Source organism: Trichechus manatus, unplaced genomic scaffold (genome assembly GCF_000243295.1).
Source record: "Trichechus manatus latirostris isolate Lorelei unplaced genomic scaffold, TriManLat1.0 scaffold00017, whole genome shotgun sequence".
In the NCBI taxonomy this organism is placed as follows: domain Eukaryota; kingdom Metazoa; phylum Chordata; class Mammalia; order Sirenia; family Trichechidae; genus Trichechus; species Trichechus manatus.
Window position 1 is genome coordinate 15506051 of NW_004443953.1, and position 27050 is coordinate 15533100.

Consider the following 27050-nt stretch of genomic DNA (forward strand, 5'->3'; position numbering starts at 1 on the left):
TCTCACAACTGCTTTTTAAACTCTTTCTCATATAATCTTTTTTGAAGTGTAATATAACATTGGAGTAGGCTATTGGGGTCATGATAGAAATCCGCAGATTTCCTTCCCTAGTCATTCTGCATGGAAGTATCTCAGGAATTTCTTATGATGGGAGTCAAATAATAATAGTAATCTAACACTAGAAACCTGAGATTAGGACAAAGTCTCATTAGATTTTCCTATGGCTCTGCACCCACTCTTGTGTTTTTTTCACTATTATTTTGACATAAAAATAATTATTTCAATATACCTAGAGTTAGCAGTTGAGTGCTTTACTAATGCTAAAGCAAGTTTTTATTGAAACATATGTCAGTCAAGTCTCTTTGGGTTGCAAGTGACTGTAAGCCAACTTAAGTTAAAGTAATACAAATGGAACTTATTGGCTTACATAACTGAAAAGTCCTGGAAAGGATTATTGCCTCAAGCATGGCTGGATATATGGTTGAAACATTGCCCTTAGAACTTGGTCTCTCTTGATTGGGCTTTCCTTTATAGTGGCCTTACTTTTGGCAGGCTCTTTCCATCTGGTGATCTCTGGCAGCATCTGGCTTTGTTTTCCCAACTCACTGCTTCCAGTGAAAAGAGCTTCCTCTTCTTACAAAAAAGTTCCAAGGTTGACTTTGATTCTCTAGGCTTGGGTGAGGTCCACATGCCTGAACCAGTCACTGTAGCCAGGGAGATGACCATGCCTGGGTTATGTGCCCATCCCTGGAGCTGAGTTGAATTCAGCCCCATAGGTGCCATGTAGATGTGTCTGGAAGAGGTGGTTCCCCAGGATCATCAAAAGGAGTGGGGATAATTACAGGATGAGATAAAACCGCAGAGGTCCATTATAGAGAGTTACATTATCGCTTTGTAATCTAAGCTGATGTATGTCTAATTTTTTATTAGTGAGACTATTCTTAGATGGTTATATGAAATCATTTGACATGGGTGCTGTTGAGAATGTATGATGTTAGGTTTCTGATGTCATGAATGATATAGGCTATTTGGATCATTCTGACCTCATCCCTATTGTCTTTCATGAGTCCTCTGCCAGTAACTGGATGTTTAAGACATGTCCACGGTATGATTCTTCTGTTAGTCATGTTCACCAAATTCTTGTGTAGGCTGTTGTATGTGGTGCCATCTTGGCAGAACGACATCAGTGACTTTCGTGTCTTCCATTCTTAGTAGGAAATGCCTCTACTTGTTATGGAGCCCTAACGTCTTAGAATCAGTGTTGGCTGCCCACAAAAATTATGGTATGGCAGAGGCATCTGAAATGTTGTTGTGGTTCTACATTTTGGATTGCCTTTCAAGTTAATTATTTAGAAAAAAATAGTGACCAACTCAGTCTGGTGAAACAATTGTACATTTTATAACTCACCAGGTGTGTTGGCACCATTAGTCAGAGCCCAGTCATCCACCTAGGAGAGGAAACCAAAGGATGCTGGGTAGAGTTCCCTTAGATTATTTATGTAGATTATAGTGTTAGCAAAGATAGAATTAATGTACTCTGAACCTGAGCCAATCCCCTTTCCTTTTCACCCAGCCCTTGCTAACTTGAAATCAGTTTCCTTCATAAACTATTGCTTTCATGTGTTGCTATTTTTAGTCATTTGTAGTTGCATTTCCTGGCTTAGGCTTTTTTCTGGGTGTAGCAGTTGTTGGTGTTGAGGGGAGGAAGTTGAAGGGAGGCGTACGCCTACACACGCACACATACACTTCCTTTTGAATTCTTTATACCCAAGGGTTATGGCTTCTGTGTTTACCAGGGCCAGGTGCTTCTATATATTTCATTCAGGTGGTCATTTGGCAAATATTTACTGAGGTCTATTATGTGCAAAGCATTATATTATATCTTCAAAGAAGTTACAGTATTTATATAAAATGTAATTATTGCTACAAAAGAGGTAGAGATTCAAAGCTTTGGGAATCTACCGCAGTAAGAGATTAATTCCCAATCTGGGCACAAGGAAGAGTTTGTGGAGGAGATGGCACTGGAGTAGGGCCTTGAAAGACAGGAAAGTTTGGATGTGCCAAGAAGAGGAAGAAGACTAGCATATAGTTTCAAATAAAAATTATTTTTATTTTCTTTTAATGACTTTATTCTTGTTGGTAGGTAAGCATTTTTTGTTTGGATCCTTATTTCTAGTGTGGAATTCAACGTCAGAAAAAAAACTTTTGAAATTCTTGTTCTGTGGGAGTCTCCCCCAGTAAGCTCACTATCACATGGCTAGTTCCTTGGCTGCTAATCTTATTATTAAGGGGCCCTGGTGGTGCAGTGGTTAAACTGCTCAGCTGCTAACCAAAAGGTCAGTGGTTTGAACCCACCAACCACTCCACACGAGAAAGATGTGGCAGTCTGCTTCTGTAAAGATTTACAGCCTTGGAAACCCTATGGGGCAGTTCTACTCTGTCCTGTAGGGTCACCGTGAGTCGGAATCAACTCAGTGGCAGTGGGTATGGATAAACTTATTATTAGCTCTGAAACAGAAAACTGCCTTTAGGAAGATGCTCATGAATCCAGCCACTGAGGTTTTAGGAACTGCATTCCATTTCTTATTGGAACATCAAAGGAAATAACCTTTACACAGCCCTGCTCATCATTTTCCAGTTCTATGCTATACTCTTCCGCAAATAGTAGAAACTGGGCTTTTTTTTTTTTTTTAAAAAAAAAAGAAAACTAAGCATACTGAAATATTTTAAAGGTCAGATAAAAAATAAAATTGTTTTAAATTCTTTTTATTTTTTCCTCTCCACACAAGAGCCAGTTTGCTCTGCTGCCTTTAACTTCTGAGCACTTATTCCACCAAGCTGGGGCCTGTTAGTACTTGTACATGTGCCCCAGTCTTGCAAGCAAAGAAGTGTTAATTCATGTGAGCAGAGTATATTTAAACAAAGACAGTGAGGAATTTTCTTCTTAAGGATCCCAAGAATAAGTAGACTGTAGATCGTAGATCGACCAGAGAATCTCTGATCTGTGTTAGGTTTTATTTTTGTTTTTTCCCCCCATAATCATGGATGATTCATCTAGGGCTGAATCTTAGAAGGGAAACAACACTACTGTCAATTCAAGTAATATCTTCATACATTGTTTTTCTGTTTCGGTGAATTAGATAGGCTACCTATGTGTTGGGTATTTACTTACAAGTAATTTATTTTAGTTTTTTAGGAAAATAGAGTACTCATACTTGCTAGTTTAGAAAAAAATAAAGGATTGGATGAAGCTTCTCCTGGGCTTGCTCAGTCATTGCACTCTTTCTTATGCATTCTGTCTCTCCCTCCTCACTGGCTTTTCACCCTCATCGTAGACTTGTCCATGTCTCCATTAACCTTCAAGTCAAACAATCAAACACAAAGACCTTTAAGCAAACTCCATTCTCCTTTGACTTGTTACAGACTCAGAGCCCTGCCAGGAATACTTTTTGTGATACGGCTTAGATTTTCTTGATATACAAATACCCCTCCACACAGAGTGGCACTTCATGCTTCTGTGTTGCTGTTGCTTCACTTGATAACGTGTAACAGGCCAAAGGCAGTGTGAACAGAGGAGCACATATACCCTTGTGCTGCGTAGTCTCACATAAAGTGAGTGCTGTAATCTTGGCTAACCTCCTTATTTATAAACAAAAATGAAATGTCACAAAGGTTAAATGACCTGTTCAAAGTCATCTGAAACTTAACATCACGGACACAGCTAGAACCAGGTCTCTTAACTCTTTACCTTACAATAGTTAAAGAGTAAACCCCAAACCGGTTGTTGTTGAGTCAGAATAGAACTGTGCTCCGTAATGTTTGATCTTTGGAAGTAGATTGCCAGGCCTTTCTTCCCAGGTGCCTCTGGGTAGACTGGAACTCCAGCCTTTTGGTTAGCAGCAGTTTGCGTTAACCATTTGCACCACCCAGGGACTTGGGTTTAAAGAATAGGTTTTAAAAATATGCTAATGAGGATTTGATGGTGAGGGAGGGGCAGTGTTTTCTGAAATACTTAGACCATGCCTGCTGCTTGCAGCCATTTCTCCATTTGGATAGCCAGAAGTGAGTTACAGATATTAGCTGTCACAAGCCACTGATCACTTGAGATTTTTACAATGTTCTTTTTCTCCTTTTCATTTCCTAGTAATGATAGTCTTTGAGTTTTTGTTTTAAATCAAGTCCTTTAGGTAGTAAAATTGTAATCTATCCTAATTATGAAGTGTGTTGGCTGTTTTAGGTGTGGTTTACTAGAACAGTAAGTGAAAGGAAACTTTATAGGGTAAATGGCAGATCACAAAGTGAAGAGAGACTGGGGAGCCTCAGGAGGTGTAGTTCAGTCATGCCCTGCCATTAATTGATTGTGTCACTTTGGGCAAGTCACTTCCCATTCAGAAAAAATATGTGCAAATGATTGCATGTGATGCTTCTTACCCATCTGTGAACTTTCATCTTTTTTTAAAGACATGGTCCTGCTTCCATGGAGCTTACAGTCTGTCCATCTGTGAACTTTTGAGGGCAGGCATTTTGTCTCTTCCTTTGTGTATTCCTAGTGCCAGTCTAGTTCCTGGCACATGGTAAATGACTTATCAATGTTGGTTGGATGAATAAATGAATTCAGAGTTAACTTCCCTGTGTCTTTAGGTTTCTTGTTGAACCCATTGCCGTTGAGTTGATTCTAACTCATAGTGACCTGTAGGACAGAGAAGAACTGCCCCACACGTTTTCAAACGAGTGGCTGGTGGATTCGAACTGCTGACCTTTTGGTTAGCAGCCGAGCTCTTAACCACTGCGCCAGCAGGGCTCTATCTTTAGGTTTACTAGCCTTCAAAATGGGAATACCAGTACCTCTCTAGAAGACTAAATGTGATAATAGATGTGAAAGCATTTTGGAAAGTTTTGAGTACTACAGATATATAGGTATTATGCCTTTAAGCTCTGAGAGGATCACTCCAGCAGTGAATTAACTGAGGAGTAGATACTGAGTATCTCTCCAACCTGACAGAGTTGAAAACGTTTTTTCACTCCAAAGACATTATCTTTGAATAGAACATAGCATCAATAAGATGATTTCTTTGATTTTCCTCTCAGAATTTAGATCACTTAACAGATAAATGAAAACATCCCAAAAGATATTTGTTTTTACTATTTTTGTTAGTTTGTTCAATTTTATTACATAGTTGTGTCATTTTGGAACTTCTGTTTGAAACAAAATTTTAGTTACTTAGATATACTTTTTTTTTTTAGCATTTCTTCTGTTAATTTTTTTTTGGTGTGGTTTGTTGTGTAATAGACACAGCCTCCTTAAGCTCTTTCTGCCAAAATGTTGATAACAAAAAGAATTGCTGTTTGCTTATTAACAGAACTTTTACAGGTTCTTCTTGAAAGCCCATATTGTTTCTTTAGAATAGAATTAGAAATAAATACAAGTAGGTATTCCCATTGGAGCTATTTCTTATCAAATAGGATTTTATAAGCAAGGACATCAAAAGGTTCATGTAAAGATATTTTTTTGCTTACTATTTTGATTTGTCATACATACAGATACGTCTCCTCTTGAAAGATTAGTAGAGAACCAGAAAAATTATTAACGATTACTGATTAGCAAAACAAATAAAAGTTTCTGTATGATACATATTTACCCAAATGTATTTGATAACTTTATTTTACATGTAAAATATGAATTATAACAAGTCAGTGTTTCTATTTCTTTAGATGGGTAGCCTATGAAAATCCTGACTTCACAGGAGAACAGTATATACTGGATAAAGGCCTTTATACCAGTTTTGAGGACTGGGGAGGCAAAAACTGTAAGATCTCTTCCGTTCAGCCCATATGTTTGGTAAGGAGTTATCTTTTTGTATGAGAATATTTAACCGAATTATAGATTTCCTTAATGTATGCTCCTGGTTATGTAATATTGATTGCTATGAAAATATTCTAAGGTTATATATAATAGTAAGTGTTGATGATCTGGAAGAAAAGACTTGTTCAAAATTCTGCTCTACTCATTTCCTTTTCTCTTCCCTTTAAAAATCTTTAGGATTCCTTCACTGGCCCAAGGAGACGAAATCAGGTAACTTAAAAAAAATTCTATTTTCTGTAATTAGGGGACTTCCATTTAAAAACCTAACTTATATATAAAATGTCAGATATTTGGGATATTTTGTTACTTTTACCCACCTTAGTGCATGAAAGCATAATTATATTTTTTAAAATAGGGTTTAAGTTTATTTTAAACTTCATCGATAGCATTCTGACCTATGTCTAAATATTTTTTATGAAATGCTGTCATTATGTAAAGCTGAATTTTATCTTTACATTGAATCAGAGTTTACGTTAATACACTAATATTTCACACAATAGCATATGTAGCCATTGTGTTAAATAGTATAATGAATTTTCATATTTGCTGTGTCTGCATTGATACACGTTTTTATGTGGTCTCTCACTCAACCCTTTTGAATGCTGACTCTCCACATCAACTAAAGTGTTACAGATGTTATTTAGACTTTTTAATGGAAGTATTCAGACAGCCATAATTATACAGGCACAAACACCACTGTAGCCTCCTCTGCATCCAATAAAGATTCCAATAAGTCAGCAAGTATCTTCCATTGAAAGGGAGAAAAACTATGCTACATGTTTCCAAAATATAGTTTATTGTTAATGATGGACAATTACTTTTGGCCACAACAAAGCTTTAAAATGCTCACCTATTATTAGAACATGGTGTTCTATAGAAAGCTGTGTTTTCTATTGTTGGCTTGTCCTTTGATGTCTCTGAATTAACAGTCATGAATGGCATAGCCAATGTGTTTCTAGTTGGTCATTAGCATATAAATAGAAAATTAAAGGATTTTTAAAAGTCACAACAGTTTACTGTAACAAGAGTTGACAGGTCATGTTCGGGGCATCGTTTCAAAGTCTGAAGGAGTTAATGTGTTTAGGAAAATAATTGCATGTGTTTCTGTTTACTTTTTCAAAGATTCACTTGTTTCCAGAACCACAGTTTCAAGGTTGCAGCCAAAGTTTTGAGGAAACAACAAATCAAATTGATGATTTATTTTCTGCAAAGTCTTGTAGAGTTTTAGGAGGCAGGTAAGTGACTGGCAGAGCCTACTCACTGGGGGAAAATAGAATACACACATCAGCAAGTGTTCAGCAGCACCTGTTAGGAGCTTAACACTGTATGAAGCTACCAGATAATATGAGACCACCTTAGTACTAAAGTATGTTTTGCAGTATCTAGTGCTGGACGTCAGAGGACACGGAGATCAGTGTGGGTTTGAGAAGTTGAAGATCACCTCTTGTATAATAGGAGTCACACCAGGTTCTAGTTTTACTACTCACTAGCTGTCCCATTTTGATCACTTTACTCTCTGGGCCTATTCCATAATCTGTAAAGAAAGAGATGGACTCTAGATAATCTCTATGGCACCTGCCAAAGTAGATTTTTTTCTAGGTAGATAGCAGCAGGATAACATTCTGGATGACAGGCAAATGAAGAAAAGTGCATGGCTGGAGTGGACCTGGTACGTTTGCTGAGCAGGGAGCATACCGGCCTCCCCTAGCTGGGGGTCTTTGTACTGGGTAAAGGGGAAGCAAGTTTGGGCAGGGAGGGTGGGATCAGGTTGTGAAGACCCCTCTTGAACATAAGAGTTTAGCTGGATGCTATAGGAAACACAAGATGGGAAAGGCAGCGAGCTCCAAGTGCCATGCTGGAAACAGCAGTTTTAAATAAGCTCGATTAGAGGTCAGGGGAACTTGGGAAACCACTGGAGCAATCTGTGCAGACATGATGAGGAATTAAATCCAATAATAATAATAGCAGTAATAATAATGCCTTTAATCATGTAGCTCTTTATGGTCTAAATAGCTCAATCACATGTCATTTAGCTTTGTGCTCAAACACATAAATTTACAGAAGGCTTCACTGTTAGCACATAACTCCACCCCAACCCAGTTCCTCTTTATTCCTCCCTCACCTGCTTCCGTTATCACCACCAGCCTGTACTTTTGTTGTTGTTGTTTATTTATTGTCTATCTCACTTCATGAGAACGTAAACTTCAAGACGGCAAGAAGTTTGCTTTGTTCTCTATTCTCAGCAGTGGAAAAGTCCCTGACACACAATTGTCGTTGTTGTTAGTTGCCATAAAAAGTTGATTCTGATTCATGGTGACCCCATGTAGAACTGAGCCCCATAGTGTTTTCTTGGCTGTAATCTTAACAGAAGCAGATTGCTAGGCCTATCTTCTGCAATATTGCTGGGTGGGTTCAAACCTTTAGGTTAACAGTCGAGTGCAAACCATTTGCGCCGCCCAGGGACCTTGACGCACAATTGTTGTTAGTTGCCGGCGAGTTGATTCCGACTCATGTTGACCCCATACGTGCAGAGCAGACTGACCTTTCAGAAGCAGATTACCAAGGCTGTCTTCTGAGGCACCTCTGGATGGGTTTGAACCACCAACCTTTCAGCTAGTAGCTGAACACTTAACCATTTGTACCACCCAGGGACTCCTTTGACACAATTAGTCCTCAATAAATATTTTTTGGATTAAAATGAAACAAAACAAAAACTCTTCTAGGGAAGCATGGTAAATTATCATCATTTTATCAAAAATGCTAAGGCCCAGAGAGGCTGATTTAACTCAGTCACTCTGGAATTTTGACTTGGGGCCCAAGGTAGAGGCATTGGAAATGAGGGCAAAAGATAAGTGTGACAAAAAAAAAAAAAAAAGACCAGATTTACTGGCCTAAAGGAGACTGGAGAAACCCTGAGAGTATGGCCCCCAGACACCCTTTTAGCTCAGTGGTAAAGTTACCTTCAAGGTTCACTGATCAGCCTGAGAGTGGACAGCCCAGTAAAACCATGAGAGTAACGAGGTACAGGAGTCCAGTGACAAGGCCCAGAAGGCAGAAGGGGAGTAGGAAGCTGATGATAGGGAACACAAAGTAGAGTAAGGATATTGTTGATGTGTTGTGAGATTGTTAACCATTGTCATAGGGCAACATTTGTAGTAACTGTTAAATGGGAGACTAGTTTGTCCTGTAAGCCTTCATCTTAAGTGAGAATAACAGCACAATTAGAAGAGCGTAGTCAACGTCACTTAAATGTGTATGTAAAAAAAAAATTTTTGAAATGGCGTATCTTTGGCTATGTGTATTTTCACAAAAGAAAAAAAAACAAAGTTGAGAATTTAGAGGGTTAAAATGTTGTGGGGTTGTTAACCAATGTCATAAAACAGCATATGTGTTAGTTACATGAGAAACTATCTGTTCTGTAAGCCTTCACCTGAAGTACAATAAAATATTTAAAAAAAAAAAAAAAAAGATAAGTGTGAGAGAAATTTTGAGAGGAAATCAGTAGGCCTTGGTGGCTGACCCTCAGAGAGGACTCAATGTTTGAAGCTACATGGGCCGGGAGAATGGTGGCACCCATGAGGGGAGCAAGGAAGGCTGGAATATGGAGAACTCAAAATATGGATAATTTCAAGGAAAAAGAAGTTTTATTTCCCAAATGCAAAGTTAACAACTGACCTGTTATGAATATTTGTCATGAGATGAAATGCAGTAAATAGATCTAGATATTTTTGAAGAAAGAACTCTGTTAGACACAAGTATAGTGTTTTATAGCAGGCTGCCTCTAAACATCAGTCTTCTTGAGTAGAAATATTCCAATTGCATGTGTGTGGTTTTTCCTGTTGTAGCTGGGTTGCATATGATGGAGAAAACTTCTCTGGTAATCAGTATGTGCTGGAAGAAGGCCACTATCCTTGTCTGTCTGCAATGGGATGTCCTCCTGGAACAACTTTCAAGTCTCTTCGGTTTATAGATGCTGTGAGTATATCAGCATGACTGTGGTGATATATAGCCCTGGTGGTGCAGTGCTTAAGAACTACAGCTGCTAACCAAAAGTTTGGCAGTTCGAATCCACCAGCTGCTCCTTGGAAACCCTATTGGGCAGTTCTACTCTGTCCTATAGGGTCGCTATGAGTCAGAATTGACTAGATAGCAATGATTTGGTTTATAGCGACACAGAAATGTATGGTTCACATTGCTCATCGACAGAGCAAGGAAACAAGCAGGCGGCACTTTCCCAGGGCTTAAGTCTGAAGCAGTAGACTTTCCATCACATAACTTTGGTTTCTGTTTTAGATCTTTAACATATAAATTATTTCTATTCGCTTGTTTTCTCAGGCTTCAGGTGCAGAGCGTTGGTTATGGTGCGCAGTCATCATGGGTTACTTCAAAGCCCCTCTCACGTTGGTCTGTGTTTTCCTACTTCATGCTTGATCCCTATTTCCGTTCTTTTTTTTATTTTAATAACATTTTATTGTGTTTTTGGTCAAAGTTTACACAGCACGTTAGGTTCCCCTTTGACAATTTCTGCACAAATTGATCAATGACATTAGTTACATTTTTTACACTGTTGTATATATAGGCTTTTAATTAATACAGACAGTATTATGCTGTAGTTCTCATTGTTATAAAACATAACTCAATACTTACATTTAAAAAAATTAAGAGCTACCCATTTTTTTGTATGTACATCTAGTTTATTGATTCCAGCTGTTGCAAGTATTCCATCACCATATTTTACTTGTATACTCCTCATATGTGGGAGGCTGTTGCGGGTATATATTAAAGAGTGGAACTGCTGGAGCTTGTGTATGAATATGCAGTTTCACTAAGTACTGCCAAATTCCGCCACTCCCACTGGCAATGCAGAACAGGTTTCCATTCCCACATCATTACCATTACTGATATTCTCTGACTTTCTAATTTTTGTCAATTTGATAGAATGGGGAGACATTATTGTTTCACTGTTGTGTTAATTTGTGTTTTTTTCTCACTATTAGGGTGGCTGGAATCTCATATACTTATTAGCCATTTGGATTTTCTGTTTGGTCAGTTACCTAGTTATAACTTTTGCCCAATTCTCTATTCGGTTTTCTGTTTCTTTTTTTTTGTTGATTTGCAGAAATTCCTTATAGCTTTTCAATCTACTATTACTCTGTTGTTGTAGAGATTTGCAATCAAATGACTTCTCCCAATTTATCACCCATGTGCTAACCTAGATTATAGTGCATCTTTTTTCTTTTTTTTTTTTAACGGAAATTCTTAGTTTTGATGTGGTCAAAGCAATTTACAATAGAACAAAACTGCAATACAGTGTTCAGATGTTAAAGCTGGGTGTGCCTTTGGTTTTGGGAATTTTTAGCTTTTGGTAGCTGATCTCTCATAAAAAGCTTTAAATATTTGTAGTTGTTGATTTTAGTTTTAAAGGTAGGAAAAACATTTGAGTTGCTTTTATCTCATTCCGTCCTGCCTGTTTGAATAACTAAAATGTTCATCTTTCTTGACATGTGAAAATAGCAGTGAAATATGGAATGATGTGGTGAGATTCATTAGCTTACAAGTAATGAAATAACTAACACTTTGATATTTAACCTGACTAGAATTCTAAAAGCTACCTACAAGTATATATTTGGGGGGGTGGGGAACTTCAGATATAAAGTTTCCAAATGCCTTCCCTCAACCAGAACTTGGAATATATGTTCATATCACTTCTGATGTCCTTTTAAGTTTTGATTATTAAGAATATATATATTTTAATTGTGGTCTAATACTTCAAAATTATTTGATTTTTGATATTTGACTGTTTAGAACATTTTTGAAATGTCATGCCCATAAAGCGTAAAATACTCCTACTACTACTACAGTTTTTATCTTGTTTCCTTCTTGTATGTTTTTTCTTGCATGGTGTCCGTCTTGTCTGTTTTGTATAACCTAGTTCTTTGACCATACAAACCACCTCTATACACTAATCTGCTTTGTTTATAATCTAAAACATCTTTTCTACATGTCAGGGCACATCCACGTAACTGAAGCAGCAAGGGGCCACACCCTTGCCACAGAACTTTTAAGCAGGTGGGGAAACAATGGTAATCCCCAGGTGCTTTTTTGATGTATCATTTATGATCTTAGGAATTTATCATTAGAGCTTAGTATAGGATCACAAGGATCTGTAATTTGAAAAAAAACATGCATAAGCAGCCAACTTTTCATTTTTCTGATAATCAGTGGACTTCTCTGTTATTGTCTTTTTTAGAATGATTAACCATGTAAACATGGGATTTCCATCCTGATTTTTTCTCCTCTCCTGTTAATAGTTCCTACAGGACAGTTTGGGAGCATGACACACAGAATCACTGTCTTATTGACAAAACAGTAGGAAAAAAAGAAGACATTTGAAAATACAGACAAGGGGAAGTTTCCTTGATTAGGAAATACCACACCACCACCAAACACCAGACTGCCATGGCCCTTTGACTCTTGCCATTTATGCCCATGGCTGTACAGCCCCTCCTTGTCCCAATGGAAAATGGCTAAGTTGGGTATAAACTCCATTAGAAGTGTTGATACTCCAGGCATGTACCTATTCCTTTGTGTTTGGTGTCTTTTTTTTCTTTTCCTGTTTTATAACACTGTTTACATTTACTTACCGTTCTACAAAATGGAAAAACTTCCCCCTTCTACATCCTTCCTCTTTTAGTTTTTTTTTTTTCTTTAGGTTTGGAGTATATAAACATCCAGACTTTCTGGGAAAGGGAGTTTATGACCAAGCCAAATCCGACCAGATCTTGTGCTTTGTACTTGTAACAAGATGATTTTCACATAGCTTCCAATTATTATCAAAGATAGATAACAAATATTATTTTTGCTCCTAAATAGGAATTTTCAGAACCAACAATTATTCTTTTTGAAAGAGAAGACTTCAAAGGGAAAAGGGTTGAACTTAATGCAGAAACAATTAACCTCCGATTCCTAGGATTCAACACGCAGATCCGCTCTGTTCAGGTTATTGGTGGCATGTGAGTTACCTACTTGTTTATTTAATAAAGTGGTTAATTTTAAAAGTTGGGTTCGATTAGATTTCTTTCTTTTATATTACCTTAAACTAATTGACATATAACCTCTTGTTTTTCTGTAAGCTTTGTGATTTTGTAGTACACTTTTCTCACTGGAAAAGCCTTGTGTAAGGTATCTTTCATCTTTTTATTAAGATTTTTACTTTCTTTAAGGTAAGGACTTTGTCTTTAATATCTCATAGGCCCTAGGGGAATACTTTGCACATGTGTGATCAGCAGATTTATTAAACACTCTTTTTTTAGCAAGTTTAAGAGAGAATTTTCTGTTTGTCAAGAAATGGATGCTTTAAGTGTTTAAGAAAATAGTTTCATTTTTTTACAAATGTATATTTAAAGTATAAAGCTCAGTCTAGAAAGTAGGAGCATTCTAAAAATAAATATAATTAGGCCTATTGTCAAAGGAAATTCCACTTACTGTGGATATCTATGTTTTTCTTTCAGATGGGTTGCTTATGAATATAGCAATTATAGGGGTCGACAATTTCTACTGTCACCAGCAGAAATACCTAATTGGTATGAATTCAGTGGCTGCCGCCAAATAGGTTCTCTACGACCTTTCGCTCAGGTATTTTTTCTTCTCCATAGTTTGAAAATACTCCTCTCTGAAGTTTTTTTTTTTTTTCTTTTTTGTAAATGCAATTCAACTTTTCAGTTTCAAATTTAAGTTCTCCCCATTCCCCCTGAATTTGGGCTGTTTCTGGTGCTTAGTGGCTGTGGCTGCTTCAGAAATGCTATCACATCCAACATCAAAACATGGCGTGTTCCCAAGCCCTGGGCTGTCTACAGGTGTGCTCCCTGCCCCAGGCACTTCTTGACAATTTGGTCAAACTCTTCTCTTTGAGAAAATGGTAAAATCTCTGAGACTCTTGGGTATAGTAGTTATCCCTAATGTTCACCCCACCTTGGATTTTACTCCTGATATTGATGCTTGCTCAGTGATTCTAACATTTAACTATTAACTACTGCTGGGGTTTTTGTCTTCTAGAAACGGATTTACTTCAGACTTCGAAACAAAGCAACAGGGTTATTCATGTCAACCAATGGAAACTTAGAGGATTTGAAGCTTCTTAGAATACAGGTCATGGAGGATGTTGGTGCTGATGATCAGATATGGATCTATCAAGAAGGATGCATCAAATGCAGGGTGAGCTTTTTAGGATTAGACAGCGGTCTATATAATCCCTCTGCTAGCAGGCGATGCATACTTTAACTTGCCTTTGATCTTTCTTTCTTGAAGTAGATGCTATTTCATGATTCCTGGAGCACTTTCAGAATTTGAATTTTGTTTCATGAAAATATTTCTTAGCTCTGATAGAACCAGTTTGTTGTTGCTGTTAGGTGCCATTGAGTTGGTTCTGACTCGTAGTGACCCTATGTACAACAGAATGAAACACAGCCCCACCCCATTCTTTCCTCACAATGGTTGTTATGTTTCAGCCCATTGCTGCAGCCACTGTAGCAATCCGTTTTGTTGAGGGTCTTCCTCTTTTTCAGTTTTCCAAGCATGATGTCCTTTTCCAGGACTGCTCCCTCCTGATAACGTGTCCAAAGTACAGGAGACGAAGTCTCGCCATCCTTGCTTCTAAGGAGCATTCTGGCCATACTTCTTCCATGACAGATTTGTTCCTTCTTCTGGCAGTCCATGGTATATTGAATAATCTTCACCAACACAATTCAAAGGCTTCAATTCTTCTTTGGTCTTCCTTATTCATTGCCCAGCTTTCACATGCATATGAGGCTATTGAAAACACCATGGCTTGTGTCAGGGGCATCTTAGTCCTTAAAGTGACATCTTTGCTTTTCAACCCTTTAAAGAGGTTTCTTTGCAGCAGATTTGCCCAGTGCAACACGTCATTTGATTTCTTGACTGCTGCTTCCATGGGCATTGATTGTGGATCCGAGTGAAATGAAATCCTTGACAACTTCAATATTTTCTCTATTTGTCATGATGGTGCTTATTGGTCCAGCTGTGAGAATTTTTGTTTTCTTTATGTTGAGGTGTAATCCATACTGAAGGCTGTAGTCTTAAACTTCATCAGTAAGTGCTTCAAGTCCTCTTCGCTCTCAGCAAGCAAGGTTGTGTCATCTGCATATCACAGGTTGTTAATGAGTCTTCCTCCAATCCTGATGCCACATTCTTCTTCATATACTCCAGCTTCTCGGATTATTTGCTCAGCATACAGATTGAATAAGTATGATGAAAGGATACAACCCTGATGCACACCTTTCCTGATTTTAAACCACGCAGTAACCCCTTGGTCTGTTCGAACAACTGCCTCTTGGTCTATGTACAGGTTCCTCATGAGCACAATTAAGTGTTCTAGAATTCCTATTCTTTGCAATGTAATCCATAATTTGTTATGATCCACACAGTCCAATGTATTTGCATAATCAATAAAACATGGGTAAACCTCTTTCTGGGATTCTCTGATTTTAGCCAAGATCTATCTGACATCAGCAATGATATTCCTTGTTCCATGTCCTCTTCTGAATCTGACTTGAATTTCTGGCAGTTCCTTGTCAATACACTGCTGCAACCATTTTTGAATGATCTTTAGCAAAATTTTACTTGCCTGTGATATTAATGATATTGTTCAATAATTTCTGCATTCTGTTGGATCACTTTCTTTGGGATGGGCACGTATATGGACCTCTTTCAGTCAGTTGGCCAGGTAGCTGCCTTCCAAATTTCTTGGCATGGACGAGTGAGCACTTCCAGCGATGCCTCTGTGTGTTGAAACATCTCAGTTGGTATTCCGTTGATTCCTGGAGCCTTGCTTTTCACCAACACCTTCGCTACAGCTTGGACTTCTTCCTTCAATGCCGTCGGTTCTTAATCATATGCTACCTCCTGAAATGGTTGAATGTCAACCAATTCTTTTTGGTACAGTGACTGTGTATATTCCTTCCATCTTCTTTTGATGTTTCCTGCATTGTTCAATATTTTATCCATAGAATCCTTCAGTATTACAACTCGAGGCTTGAATATTTTTCTTTAGTTCTTTCAGCTTGAGAAATGCCGAGCGTGTTCTTCCCTTTTGGTTTTCTCACTTCAGGTCTTTACACATTTCATTATAATACTATTTTACTTTGTCTTCTTGAGCTACCCTTTGAAATCTTCTGTTCAGCTCTTTTATGTGATCATTTCTTCCTTTTGCTTTAGCTACTCTACATTCAAGAGTGAGTTTCAGGGTCTCTTCTGACATCCATTTTGGTCTTTTCTGTCTGTTTAATGACCTTTTGCTTTCTTCATGTATGATGTCCTTGATATCATTCACAACTCTTCTGGTCTTCGTTCATTAGTGTTCAATGTGTCAAATCTATTCTTGAGATGGTCTCTAAATTAAGACGGGATATATGCAAGGTTGTACTTTGGCTCTTATGGACTTGTTTTAATTTTCTTCAGCTTCAGTTTGAACTTGCTTATGAGCAGTTGATGGTCTGTTCCACAGCTGGCCCATGGCCTTGTTCTGACTGATGATATTGAGCTTCTCCATTGTCTCTTTCCACCAGTGTAGTCAATTTGATTCTTGTGTATTCCATCCAATGAGGTCCCCATGTATAGTCACTGTTTTTTCAGAAGTAGACCGCCAGCTCCATCTTCCTAGTCTGTCTTAGTCTGAAAGCTCTAATAAAACCTGTCCACCATGGGAGATCCTGCTGATATTTGAAATACCGGTGGCATAGCCTCCAGCATCACAGCAACACGCAAGCCACCACAGTACGACAAACTGATAGATGAGTGGTGGAGAACCAGTTTAGGAACTTAAAATGGGACAGAAATCTAGCAGTTATCCAAAATATTTATATCTATACTTGACTCTTATATGGTAATAGAAATGGAAGTGTCTGGGTTACTCTCCACTTTTCAATAATCTGTTTGTTATAGAAATAAAGTATAAACTCCAGCACTATCAACAAAAATCACTCTTGGTTTATTTCCATTTTGGAGAACCTCACAGAGCAGGATTAAGGCTAAAGAGATGTCATTGTGTACAACATAATTCATTTTCTAATTGTCACACTTTGCACAATGCAGATGGCCCTACTACTTCTTACATCACTCCTGCCATAATACTATTTAAAAACCTGAATGTAGTAATATTTTGAAAGAAGCTTATGCTTCTGTTGTAGATATTCTTTTTTACTCCTTGATTTTATGAGCTTGACTGTTTGCTCCTGAATTTTTGTTAAACTTGCCCCATGAGTCAGCAGAGGGCATACATCTTGTGAAAGGGAACACAACTTGTTAACTGGGTCTCTTGTGCTTGAGGGAGAATCATCCTTTCAGTAAAGAGAAGTCCTGTTCTGACGTGCATAGCAGAAATAGCACGAAAACAGAAGTAGCTGTAATATAGAAGCATAAAAAGAAAATGCCAACTTCTACCTTTGAATTATCTTAAACAATTGAAGAAAATGGTGCCTTTCAGCAGTTATTTCTCACACGCATTTCATTGAAGCCATTTAACAACTTTGAATTCAGTAGGTCAATAAGAAAATGTAAAGCATCCTAGATTATCAGAATCCTTTAATTTCAATAGAGTGGTATGCTTTTATTAAGTATTTTTTATAGCAGTATGTGTTAGGGTCATGTGAACATATGACTACCATACATTGTTTATATATTAAGGGTAGATTCACTGCAGAGAAGGACTCATGAAACCTTTGCATTAAGCCACCCTCTAGTGATTTGTATTTTCTTCTTCCTCTTTGTATAGTTTCACAGCATGCCTTTTTAAAAAAGTGTAGACTTTGTTCATGAAGGAAAGACAAGAGAAGTAAATAAATGCAATTTCACATTTTATGTGGAAAAAATACTTTTTTAGCCACTCTCGTGCTACAACAGCCTTCAGCATTAGAGGCACAGTCATCATATGCTGGAGGGGGCAGCATGAGCAGAGGTGGATATGTGGGGAGATTTCATTACACATCCGGCCTCAGATCACAGTTACTTCTGAGAGGGAAAAGTACCATTATGGGCAGCTTTCATATTCTGAAGCTTCCCATACTAGTCAGACAGTCTCACAAAGGGCAGATGTTTCTTATGATGGACAAGAACAGAGAATGTTCTCTCCACTCAAGTTATCTGAAATAAGGGGCATAAATATCTGTTGTCTGATCCCAGCTACCTTGGCTAAAAGTTGAAATGCCTCATGGGGGGTAAATGAAGCTAGGAAGTAAGGTAATTTTTTAAAAAATCAATTTAAACTGGGAAATAATTGCTATGAGTTCTAAATGTGTTTCCATTTCTAAGATGTACTGTCTTTTCCACTATGCAGATAGCCGAAGACTGCTGCCTGACGATCGTGGGCAGCCTGGTCACATCCGGCTCTAAGCTGGGCCTGGCCCTTCACCAGAATGTCGATAGCCAGTTCTGGAGCATGAAGTCGGATGGCAGGATCTATAGCAGGTTGAAGCCAAATTTAGTTTTAGATGTCAAAGGTAAGGATCATGTATTTTCTTTATTGTAACGTGTTTTCTTTATTCAACTAAAAATACATTCTTAGCTTTTGAAAATGATGAGTATAGTATTATTAGTAATAGAGCCCTTGCTATGTGCCAGGCACTCACTGTGCTAAGCACCTTACGTACATTATTTCATGTGATCTTCATAGCAGCCCTAATTGGTGAGTGTTATCTCCCTACCCCCATTTTATAGCCAAAGAAACTGAGGCTCAGAGGGGTCAATCAATTTGGCCATGATCTCACACCCATAAGGGCTGAGCTGGACTCTGACTTCACACCATTTATTATAACAGTGTTAGACTAAAAATCACCACCTAAGAGCTTGTAATTTCAGTCAGGATAGTTGATGATTCTCATGTACGTACATGTAACATTTTATTGCAAAGATCTAAAAGGCAGTTGCTTACAGTGTTATTCCTTAAAACAAACAACACAGCCAGGAGGATTTCAAGTGAACCTGTGTTCAAAACCGGTTAATCCAGAGCCAAGCTGGTGGTGCCTGGGGAAGAACAAATAAATTTAGGCCAAACCAAACCCATTGCTGTCCAGTTGATTCTGACTCATAGTGACCCTATAGGAAAGAACAGAACTGCTTCATAGGGTTTCCCAGGCAGTAAATCTTTACAGAAGCAGACTGCCACGTTGTTCTCCTGTGGAGTGGCTAGCAGGTTCAAACCTTCTATCTTTCAGCCGAGCACTTTAACCACTGTTCCACCAGGGCACCCTAAATTTAGACCAGTGGTCCTCAAACTTTATCTGCATCAGAATCACCTGGAGGGTTTGCTAAATCACAGATTACTGGGCCTCATCCTCTCTGATTCAATAGGTCTGGAGTAGAGCCTGACAATTTGCATTTCTAACAAGTTCCCAGGTGATGCTGATGCCACTGGTCTGGGGACTCCACATGGAGAATCACTGATAATAATTTTAAAACAACATAAAAGAAAAACAAAAAAACCTGACCTAGTCTAGACATGGGAATTCAGTGAACTACTATTGCTGCTGGCAAGCAGATGAAGATAGTGTGTTTTATTCATGTTAACCGGGGTAATTTTGCTTTAAATTATTAATGGGGACTTTTCTATTCCCTCTCAAGAAAGCCAGCATGATTATGTTTTATCAGTTTAGTGAAACATTGATAATGTAACCCATACTAGGCCACATACTTCATTTTCAATCATCGCTAGAAGTTGGCTTAGTTTTAACCAGGGCTCTAAGCCAGTGCCAGGGCCCTGGTGGCGTGATGGTTAAGCATTTGGCTGCTAACCAAAAGGTCAGCAGTTCGAATCCACCAGCCACTCCTTGGAAACCCTATAGGGCAGTTCTACTCTGTCCTACAGGGTCTCTATGAGTCAGAATCAACTCAACAGCAACGAGTCACAGGTCAGGCCAGTGCCATTCTTAACTAAAAAATTAAGATGTAGGAGTAAAGAAACAGCGGTAATCTGGTTTTAAAAGAACCTTCTGGATAATGGAGAATAAGCCTGAACATTTTTCATCAGGGGTTTGGTAACTGAATGAATGGGGAGCAGAAGTGGCTGAGTCACTTCTGGATGATCTCCAGGTGGGCTGAGTTGCCAATCTGTTTAACAATTGGATTAGAATTCACAAAGGCCGTGAGAAGTTGGAAAGGTGCTGGGAGGCAAACAGATTAAATTTAATGAAGGCAAAGGCAGAGTACTATGTTTGGGGCACACAAACTAAGCTATGTAACTATAGGTTGAGTGGAGACCAAAAATCATACATTGTATAAAAAGCAAGTAGGACCCTTGGAAAAAGAAAATAATTGCAACCTTCAGAAAATGAATGGTAATATATAGCATACCTCTTTCACATTACCTTTGGTACAACAGATTTGCTATTATACAGTTATAATATGCCCATTTTACAGATAATCAACCTGAGGTTCAAACTGGTTTAAGAATCATTCCACCAGACATTTCTTTATTGTTGTTTTAATCAACTTTGTTGAACTGGGGCTCTTCATTCTATATAGAGTTTCAGAAACCTCTGGAGAAGCCAAAGAAATGTAACTGAGCTGGGAAAATGGAGTTTATGATGAAATGTTAGAAAATTTAGGCTATTTAGTCCCAAAAGAAGGCTGAACAAACCAGTGGGTTCATGGTTTTTACAAATGAGATCAGCTTCCTGTGTCCAGGGTTTAGGTCATTGTAATCCTTATGAGCTAGTCTCTTGGGTAGCGCATTTCTTCTTTTTTTCTTTCACCAAGTATTCATTGGGTACCCACTATGTGGCAGGCTCTGTGCTAGACACTGGAGGCACCAAAGTGAACAAAATGGATACCTCTTGGCTTCACAGAATTTACACTCTAGAAGCTCCAAGAATATAGGATTTTTTTCTCATTTGCTACATTAGCAAAGGAACAGGAGTAAGGACACCTGGCTTCTAGTCTTGGCTCTGGTGTGAACTGTGAGATTCTAGGAGATAACTCCTTAGGGCTTAACTTGAAAACTCTAAGGCCCCTTCCTAAAATGTATTATAAATTAGTTGAGTGCCTCTTAAGTAAAGATGATAGCCTACTGGTAGCTAGCATGGTAGCACTAACGTAGTGCCTTGAGTGGATTCAACTCATAGCAACCCTATACTACAGGGTAGAAGTGCCCCATGGAGTTTCCAAAGCGGTAATTCTTTACAGAAGCAGATTGTCACGTCTTTCTCCCATGGAGCAGCTGGTGGGTTCGAACAACCAACCTTTCAGATAGCTGACAAGCACTTAACCACTGCACCACCAGGGCTTCTTGGTGGCTCCTATAATTAATTCCTTTTAAGCTGAATTTGTCTCAGAATGTAGGAGAATGATGCCATCTAGTGGACATGGGAGAGTAGGACTACATACTCTACAAACTGCAGGGGAAGGTATACTTACTAGGAGACTCTGATTTTCATTAGGTACAGCTGTTGAACTATTCATTCCCTATTAGAATTGCTATAAGATTTATTACAACAAGTGTCTTTCTTCTAACCTATCTCCCAGTGTTTGAGGAATGAGTTGCTTTGATAGACAGTCACATATTATTCCTTTACCAGACTACATTATGACAACAGTGGAGGCTGATACATGCCAATTAAAAAAACAAAAACAGAAGTCTGGGATGATTTGAATTCTTCCCAGAGGCAGAAGGATGAATTAAATTATTTCTCAAGAACTTTCTAGTCTTCATGACTCTTTAAAATTTATGACATAATATACACAAAAACTAGGGCTTTGAACCGGTTCTAAGCACTTAGTCATAGACAACAAAAAACTAATGTTAAGATACTATAATCCTGAAGAATGAAAAAAAAACATTGTGACCTTAAAATAATACTTTCTGAAATCTCAGTGGAGTACTGTGTGCGTGTGTGCGTGCGTGCGTGCGTGCGTGCGTGCGTGTGTGTGTGTAGTGGGATTAGGGGGCAGTACTGGTGGTAGCAATTTTTTTCCACTGCAAACTGATACATACAAGGCATAAGGCACCTTGCCATTACATTATATATGACATATCTAGCTGTGTGGAGGCTCTAGATTATTAGTGATGATAAACTCATTTATTACAAGAGGAGTATAAAAGATTTTCCTTCAGCTACCCAGATCTATTGTGTAGGTTTTCTGAACTTTCTGATTTTTCATAAATGCTTGTAAGGAGAATAGTTATTTCTTCTTGACCTTAGGGCAAACCATGATTTCAATACTAGTCACACTTACCCTCCATCTGGATACAGATTTTTATTGTGACAGGGGCTTTGGTGATATAATATTGGCGCAGAGACATGCTAAAAAAAAGGATAAGGTACATGAAAGGATGTTTATTCCACACTGGGAAAACATCGGATAACCCTTTTCTTTTGATAATGATACTTCTCCATTGAAAGAAGAAGCTATGGGGCTATTTTTAGCATTAAAATACTTTAAATATCCAGTAAGCGCCCTTGGAAAATTTTCTTACAAACATTCTGGCGAACGGGAATTTGTGGAGATCATGTTACTAGTTTTACAGTACAGTATAACTCGGCAGCTTAATGGCTGTGAATTTTTACACACCAAAGCCTGGGAGTTCCCAGCAGTGGCACTGTTACCTTGTCCATTTCAAATATCCCCTTTGATCTAACATAGCTGTTCTTCATTGCTTGTTTGTTCTAAAAATAATTTTTTGTTGTTGTTGTTGAAAATATACACAGCAAAACACACCAATTCAACAATTTCTACATGCACAGTTCAGTGACATTGATTACATTCTTCAACTTGTGCAACCATTCTCACCCTCCTTTTCCAAATTATTCCTCCACCATTAACATATACCCACTGCCCCCTAAGCTTCCTCTCTAACCTTCAGAGTTGCTATTGTCAGTCTGATCCCATATATACAGTTCTTTAAAAGAGCACAATGCTCAAGGCAGACATTCTTTACTAATTAAGCTAAATGACAGTTTAAAGAAGACTTCAGGGGATATTTTTGGTTTCAGGTTTAAAGATTATCTCAGGGCAATATTTTCGGGGGTTCATCCAGCTTCAATGGCTCCAGAAAGTCTAGATTCCATGAAAATTTGAAATTCTATTCTGCATTTTCCCCCTTTTGATCAGGATTCTTCTACAGAATCTCTGATCAAAATGTTCAGTAATAGTAGCCGGGCACCATCCAGTCCATTCTTCATTGTTCATGCCAAAAAATATTCCTCCTAAAAACCATACACAATCATCCCCAACCAGGTTTGCCTGCTTCTTCCTCCCTAGTAGTTCAAATCCATGATCTCACCACTGAATATACTGTACAATCTCTTTGCTCCTTTTCCCTTCTCTAGATTTTTTTTTTTTCCTGTTTCCCCCAATTTCAGACATCTTAAGTGTGATTATGGACTAGATTTTAAGAATGTAATAGAAAAAGGAGCCCTGTGATGTAGGATATCCTGTGTGAAGTTGCTAGTGCCTGTATGATGGGGTATTAGAATAACCTGTAGCAGAATGGCCCTTTCATCCTATGAGCGTGTTTAGGGCTTTCCTCCCTGTTTTGCTCCCTTGAGAAAGTATTTTTATACCCTGTATACTCGTTATATTGGAATTGTGAGTTTTTTTTTTTTCTTTCTTTCAGGGGGTACACAGTATGATCAAAATCACATTATCCTCAACACTGTCAGCAAAGAGAAGTTAACACAAGTGTGGGAAGCCTTGGTCCTGTAAAACCTGAATAAACAGTGCAACACCACTCTTTCCGGGGGGTCCTTCCAGACACATTTTTTAAGAAAAGAGGCCATGCTGATGGAAAAGCCAAGAGGAAAGATTGAGCTACGCCTTCTTCAATAATTCTAAATGCAATCTTGAATCACACTATGACCACGGGAAGTGTCTCATCTTTTTAAAAAACTGTAATGATTTTAAGCCAATATTTTGTCTTTCTTTCATTTCTTGCGTTTCACTTCCTTTCAGTAGCTGTTTAAACAGGTTGTCTCATGAACAGCTTTTGGGTGTTTTTAAAAAAGGTCATATCAAAACTTCAGGACTGGTAGATTTTTAATTATTTCCAAAGATACTGACAGAAGAGAGCATGAACAAATTTACCAGCTTTGTGGACCTACAAATCCCTTATACTTTAAAGGAAAGGATAAAAGCTTAAGTCTGTAAGATGGAGGACTGTTTAGCATTTGGGAAGAAATACTTTATTAGGCCTGTAATTTAGTCCTTGACCTTTTCCTACAATCATTAATTATGTTGTACAGCAAGTGAGGATAGCCTTATATATTCAGACATATTTTAAAGAACTGAATAAGTATAAACAAAATATGATTTTCTTCCAGTTAACATTAAAAATTAGTAAATTGGCAAGTCCATGTCCACTAACATTTATTAGCAGGATTTGGGTTATTTTAATACACTCGTATTATTAAGCGTTGCTTAATGCCTTTCTTACAGATGCTACTGGAACAGTATTACCACAATCTGATTAGCCCATTCTTACCTACAACTAGTGTTCCATCAATGCTATGCAATCCTTTGCCAGTCTCAGGTCTCTTAGCCTTATTTCCTCCTGCCCACCTACCAGGTTTAGGGTTCAGCCCTGCGAGGGCTGCCTTCCCTGTAGTGTCCCACAGCTGTGCTCCCAGGCGAGACGGCCGGTGGAACAGCCTCAGTGTGGGGGTACTGCAGCCCCTAGTGTCACTTCCTGCTGGTAGCAGAACTGTGGGGTGCAGAAGTCAAAGAATGACTAGCAATTCCTCCAGAAAGTGAAGGAAAGTAGACCTTAAGGAAATGTTTCTTGGTCAAGTGTTAGAACTCTGAAAACTCTACAATGCAGCAAGCATTTCAAGAAAGAAAATTGAAAATGTTTTAACTGCTGACAATACATTGGCCCAGATGGTGCTGTTCAAACAGTGATTTCTAGTTTTGAACAAAACTGGCAAACATTCCTTGAATATATTCTTCTCCTTTTTTTGTCCTCATTTTGTTGTCCTTGTCACTGAACACTGGTGCTCTTATCAAAGGTAGAGCAAATCTTATTTCCTTTTCAAGTGTGTTGCCAGTTGTGAAATTCTGATTCTCTCTGGAGTCCATGGCAGGTAATTATGGTCATAAGAACAGTTTATCATCAGTTTTAAAAGAACATTTGCACATGTATAACAGCAGCCATCATGTCTGTCTTGTTCTTAGATGTATAGCTCTGATTTTTAGGCCTTTTGTGTGTATCATTACAATATGGTGGGGAAGACATTTTACAGTAGCCTGTGTTGAATTATCTCTTGAATAAATTTGTTTCTGGTTAACTGTATTGATGAAATCTGATAGAACTCATTCATTAGCCCTCATATAACACTTCAAACACAGTCAGCTGGCGTATTAGAAAGAAATGTCTGACTGATTAGGATGAGGCAGGTAGGACTGAGGGGTACTGGACTAACAGCAGGGAAAGTTTTGCTGACCATCCTCTTTCTGGACTCAAGGTCAAAAGGGTACGTGTTCCACTTTTCTGAGGGTGGAGATGAGGGTAAGTGAGGTCCCAGCTCATCCATGCTCCCTCAAGTTTTTTACCCTTCACTATGGCCTGGAGCCTTCAAAGGAAAAGAGCTGAGATTGTTCCAGATGGAAGTCAAGAGCAGCTTGTATTTACAACTAGAAAAGTGCTTTTTTTCCTCTCTTGAAATAAACGTGTACTGGTGAGACCTGCAATTCATCCAACATGCTACCAAATGAGTGACAGGAGTAAACCAAGTACAAAGTTACCTAAATCTGAGGTCTATGCCAAAGCTAGAAGCTAGTATCTAAGGTGCAGTAATGGGAATGAGCCCAACAGGACATAAAGAACACTTACTTTAAATGAACACAGGGACAGAGGAGAAATACAAAAGATCACATCACAATGGCTTTACTGGCAAGATACCTAAATGGAGGTATCTGAGGTCAGAAAGGAGCGCTTTAGGCCAAGTTGGAGTGGAGCTAATTTCCCCAGAAAAGCTCTGAAACAGGTTTCAGTTGTAAAAAAAGGCCCAGCAGCTATGCAAAGTATCAGAGTTTTAAAATAATTAGAAACTTTAACCCTACCTTTCAACTTTAAAAAGAGTAAACAACTGAGTCGCTGATCAGATTTTTTTTTTTTTAAACTGTGCTTTAGGTGAAAGTTTACAGCTCAAGTTAATTTATCATACAAAAATTTATACACATATTGTTATGTGACCCTAGTTGCTATCCCTGTAATGTGACAGCACACTCCCCCTTTCCACCCTGGGTTTCCTGTGTCCATTCAACCAGCTCCTATCACTTGCTGCCTTCTCATCCCACCTCCAGACAGGAGCTGCCCATTTAGTCTTGTGTATCTGCTTGAACTAAGAAGCACACTCTTCACGAGTAGTATTTTATGTTTTACACTCCACTCTAATCTTTGTCTGAAGAGTTGGGTTCAGGAATGGTTGTAGTTCTGGGTTAACAGAGAGTCCGGGGGCCATGTCTTCTGGGGTTCCTCCAGTCTCAGTCAGACCATTAAGTCTGGTCTTTTTACTAGAATCTGAGTTCTGTGCCACCCTCTTCTGCTCCATCAGGGACTCTCTGTTGTATTCCCTGTCAGGGTGGTCATTGGTGGTAGCCTGGCACCATCGGGTCCTTCTCATCTCAGGCTGATGGAGTCTCTGGTATCTGACCCCTTTTGTCTCTTGGGCTAATATTTTCCTTGGGTCTTTGGTGTTCTTCATTCTCCATTGCTCCAGGTGGGTTGGGACCAATTGATGCATCTTAGATGGCCGCTTACAAGCTTTTAAGACCCCAGATGCCACTCACCAAAGTGGGATGCAGAACATTTTCTTAATAAACTTTGTTTTGCCAATTGACTTAGACTGTGCCCCAATATCATGGTCCTCAGGCCCCCGCCCCTGCTACTCTGTCCCTCGAAGTCTTTGGTTGTGTTCAGGAAACTTTTTAGCTTTTGGTTTAGTCCAGTTGTGCTGACTTCCCCTGTATTGTGTGTTGTCCTTCCCTTCACTGGAGATAATTCTTGTCCACTATCCAGTTAGAGAATGCCCCTCTCCCTCCCTCCTCACCCTCATAACCATCAAAGAATGTTTTCTTCTGTGTTTAAACCTTTTGAGTTCTTATAATAGTGGTGTCATACAATATTTGTCCTTTTGCAACTGACTAATTTCACTGAATATAATGCCTTCCAGATTCATCCATG

At 38.5% G+C, this 27050-nt stretch overlaps 1 protein-coding gene across 1 annotated transcript in view; it reads left to right on the plus strand.

Annotated features, from left to right (window-relative positions):
- Nucleotides 1-24009, plus strand: part of CRYBG1 (crystallin beta-gamma domain containing 1) — a 56365-nt gene extending 32356 nt beyond the window's left edge. Inside the window, exons 13-21 of the mRNA XM_023727617.1 lie at nt 5713-5839; nt 6041-6073; nt 6986-7098; nt 9709-9838; nt 12737-12876; nt 13375-13498; nt 13919-14077; nt 18213-18375; nt 23487-24009. Of these exons, the coding sequence (XP_023583385.1) occupies nt 5713-5839; nt 6041-6073; nt 6986-7098; nt 9709-9838; nt 12737-12876; nt 13375-13498; nt 13919-14077; nt 18213-18375; nt 23487-23575 (1078 nt within the window). The 3' untranslated portion in view covers nt 23576-24009. The remainder of the gene's footprint in view (nt 1-5712; nt 5840-6040; nt 6074-6985; nt 7099-9708; nt 9839-12736; nt 12877-13374; nt 13499-13918; nt 14078-18212; nt 18376-23486) is intronic.
- The last annotated feature ends 3041 nt before the right edge of the window (nt 24010-27050 follow it).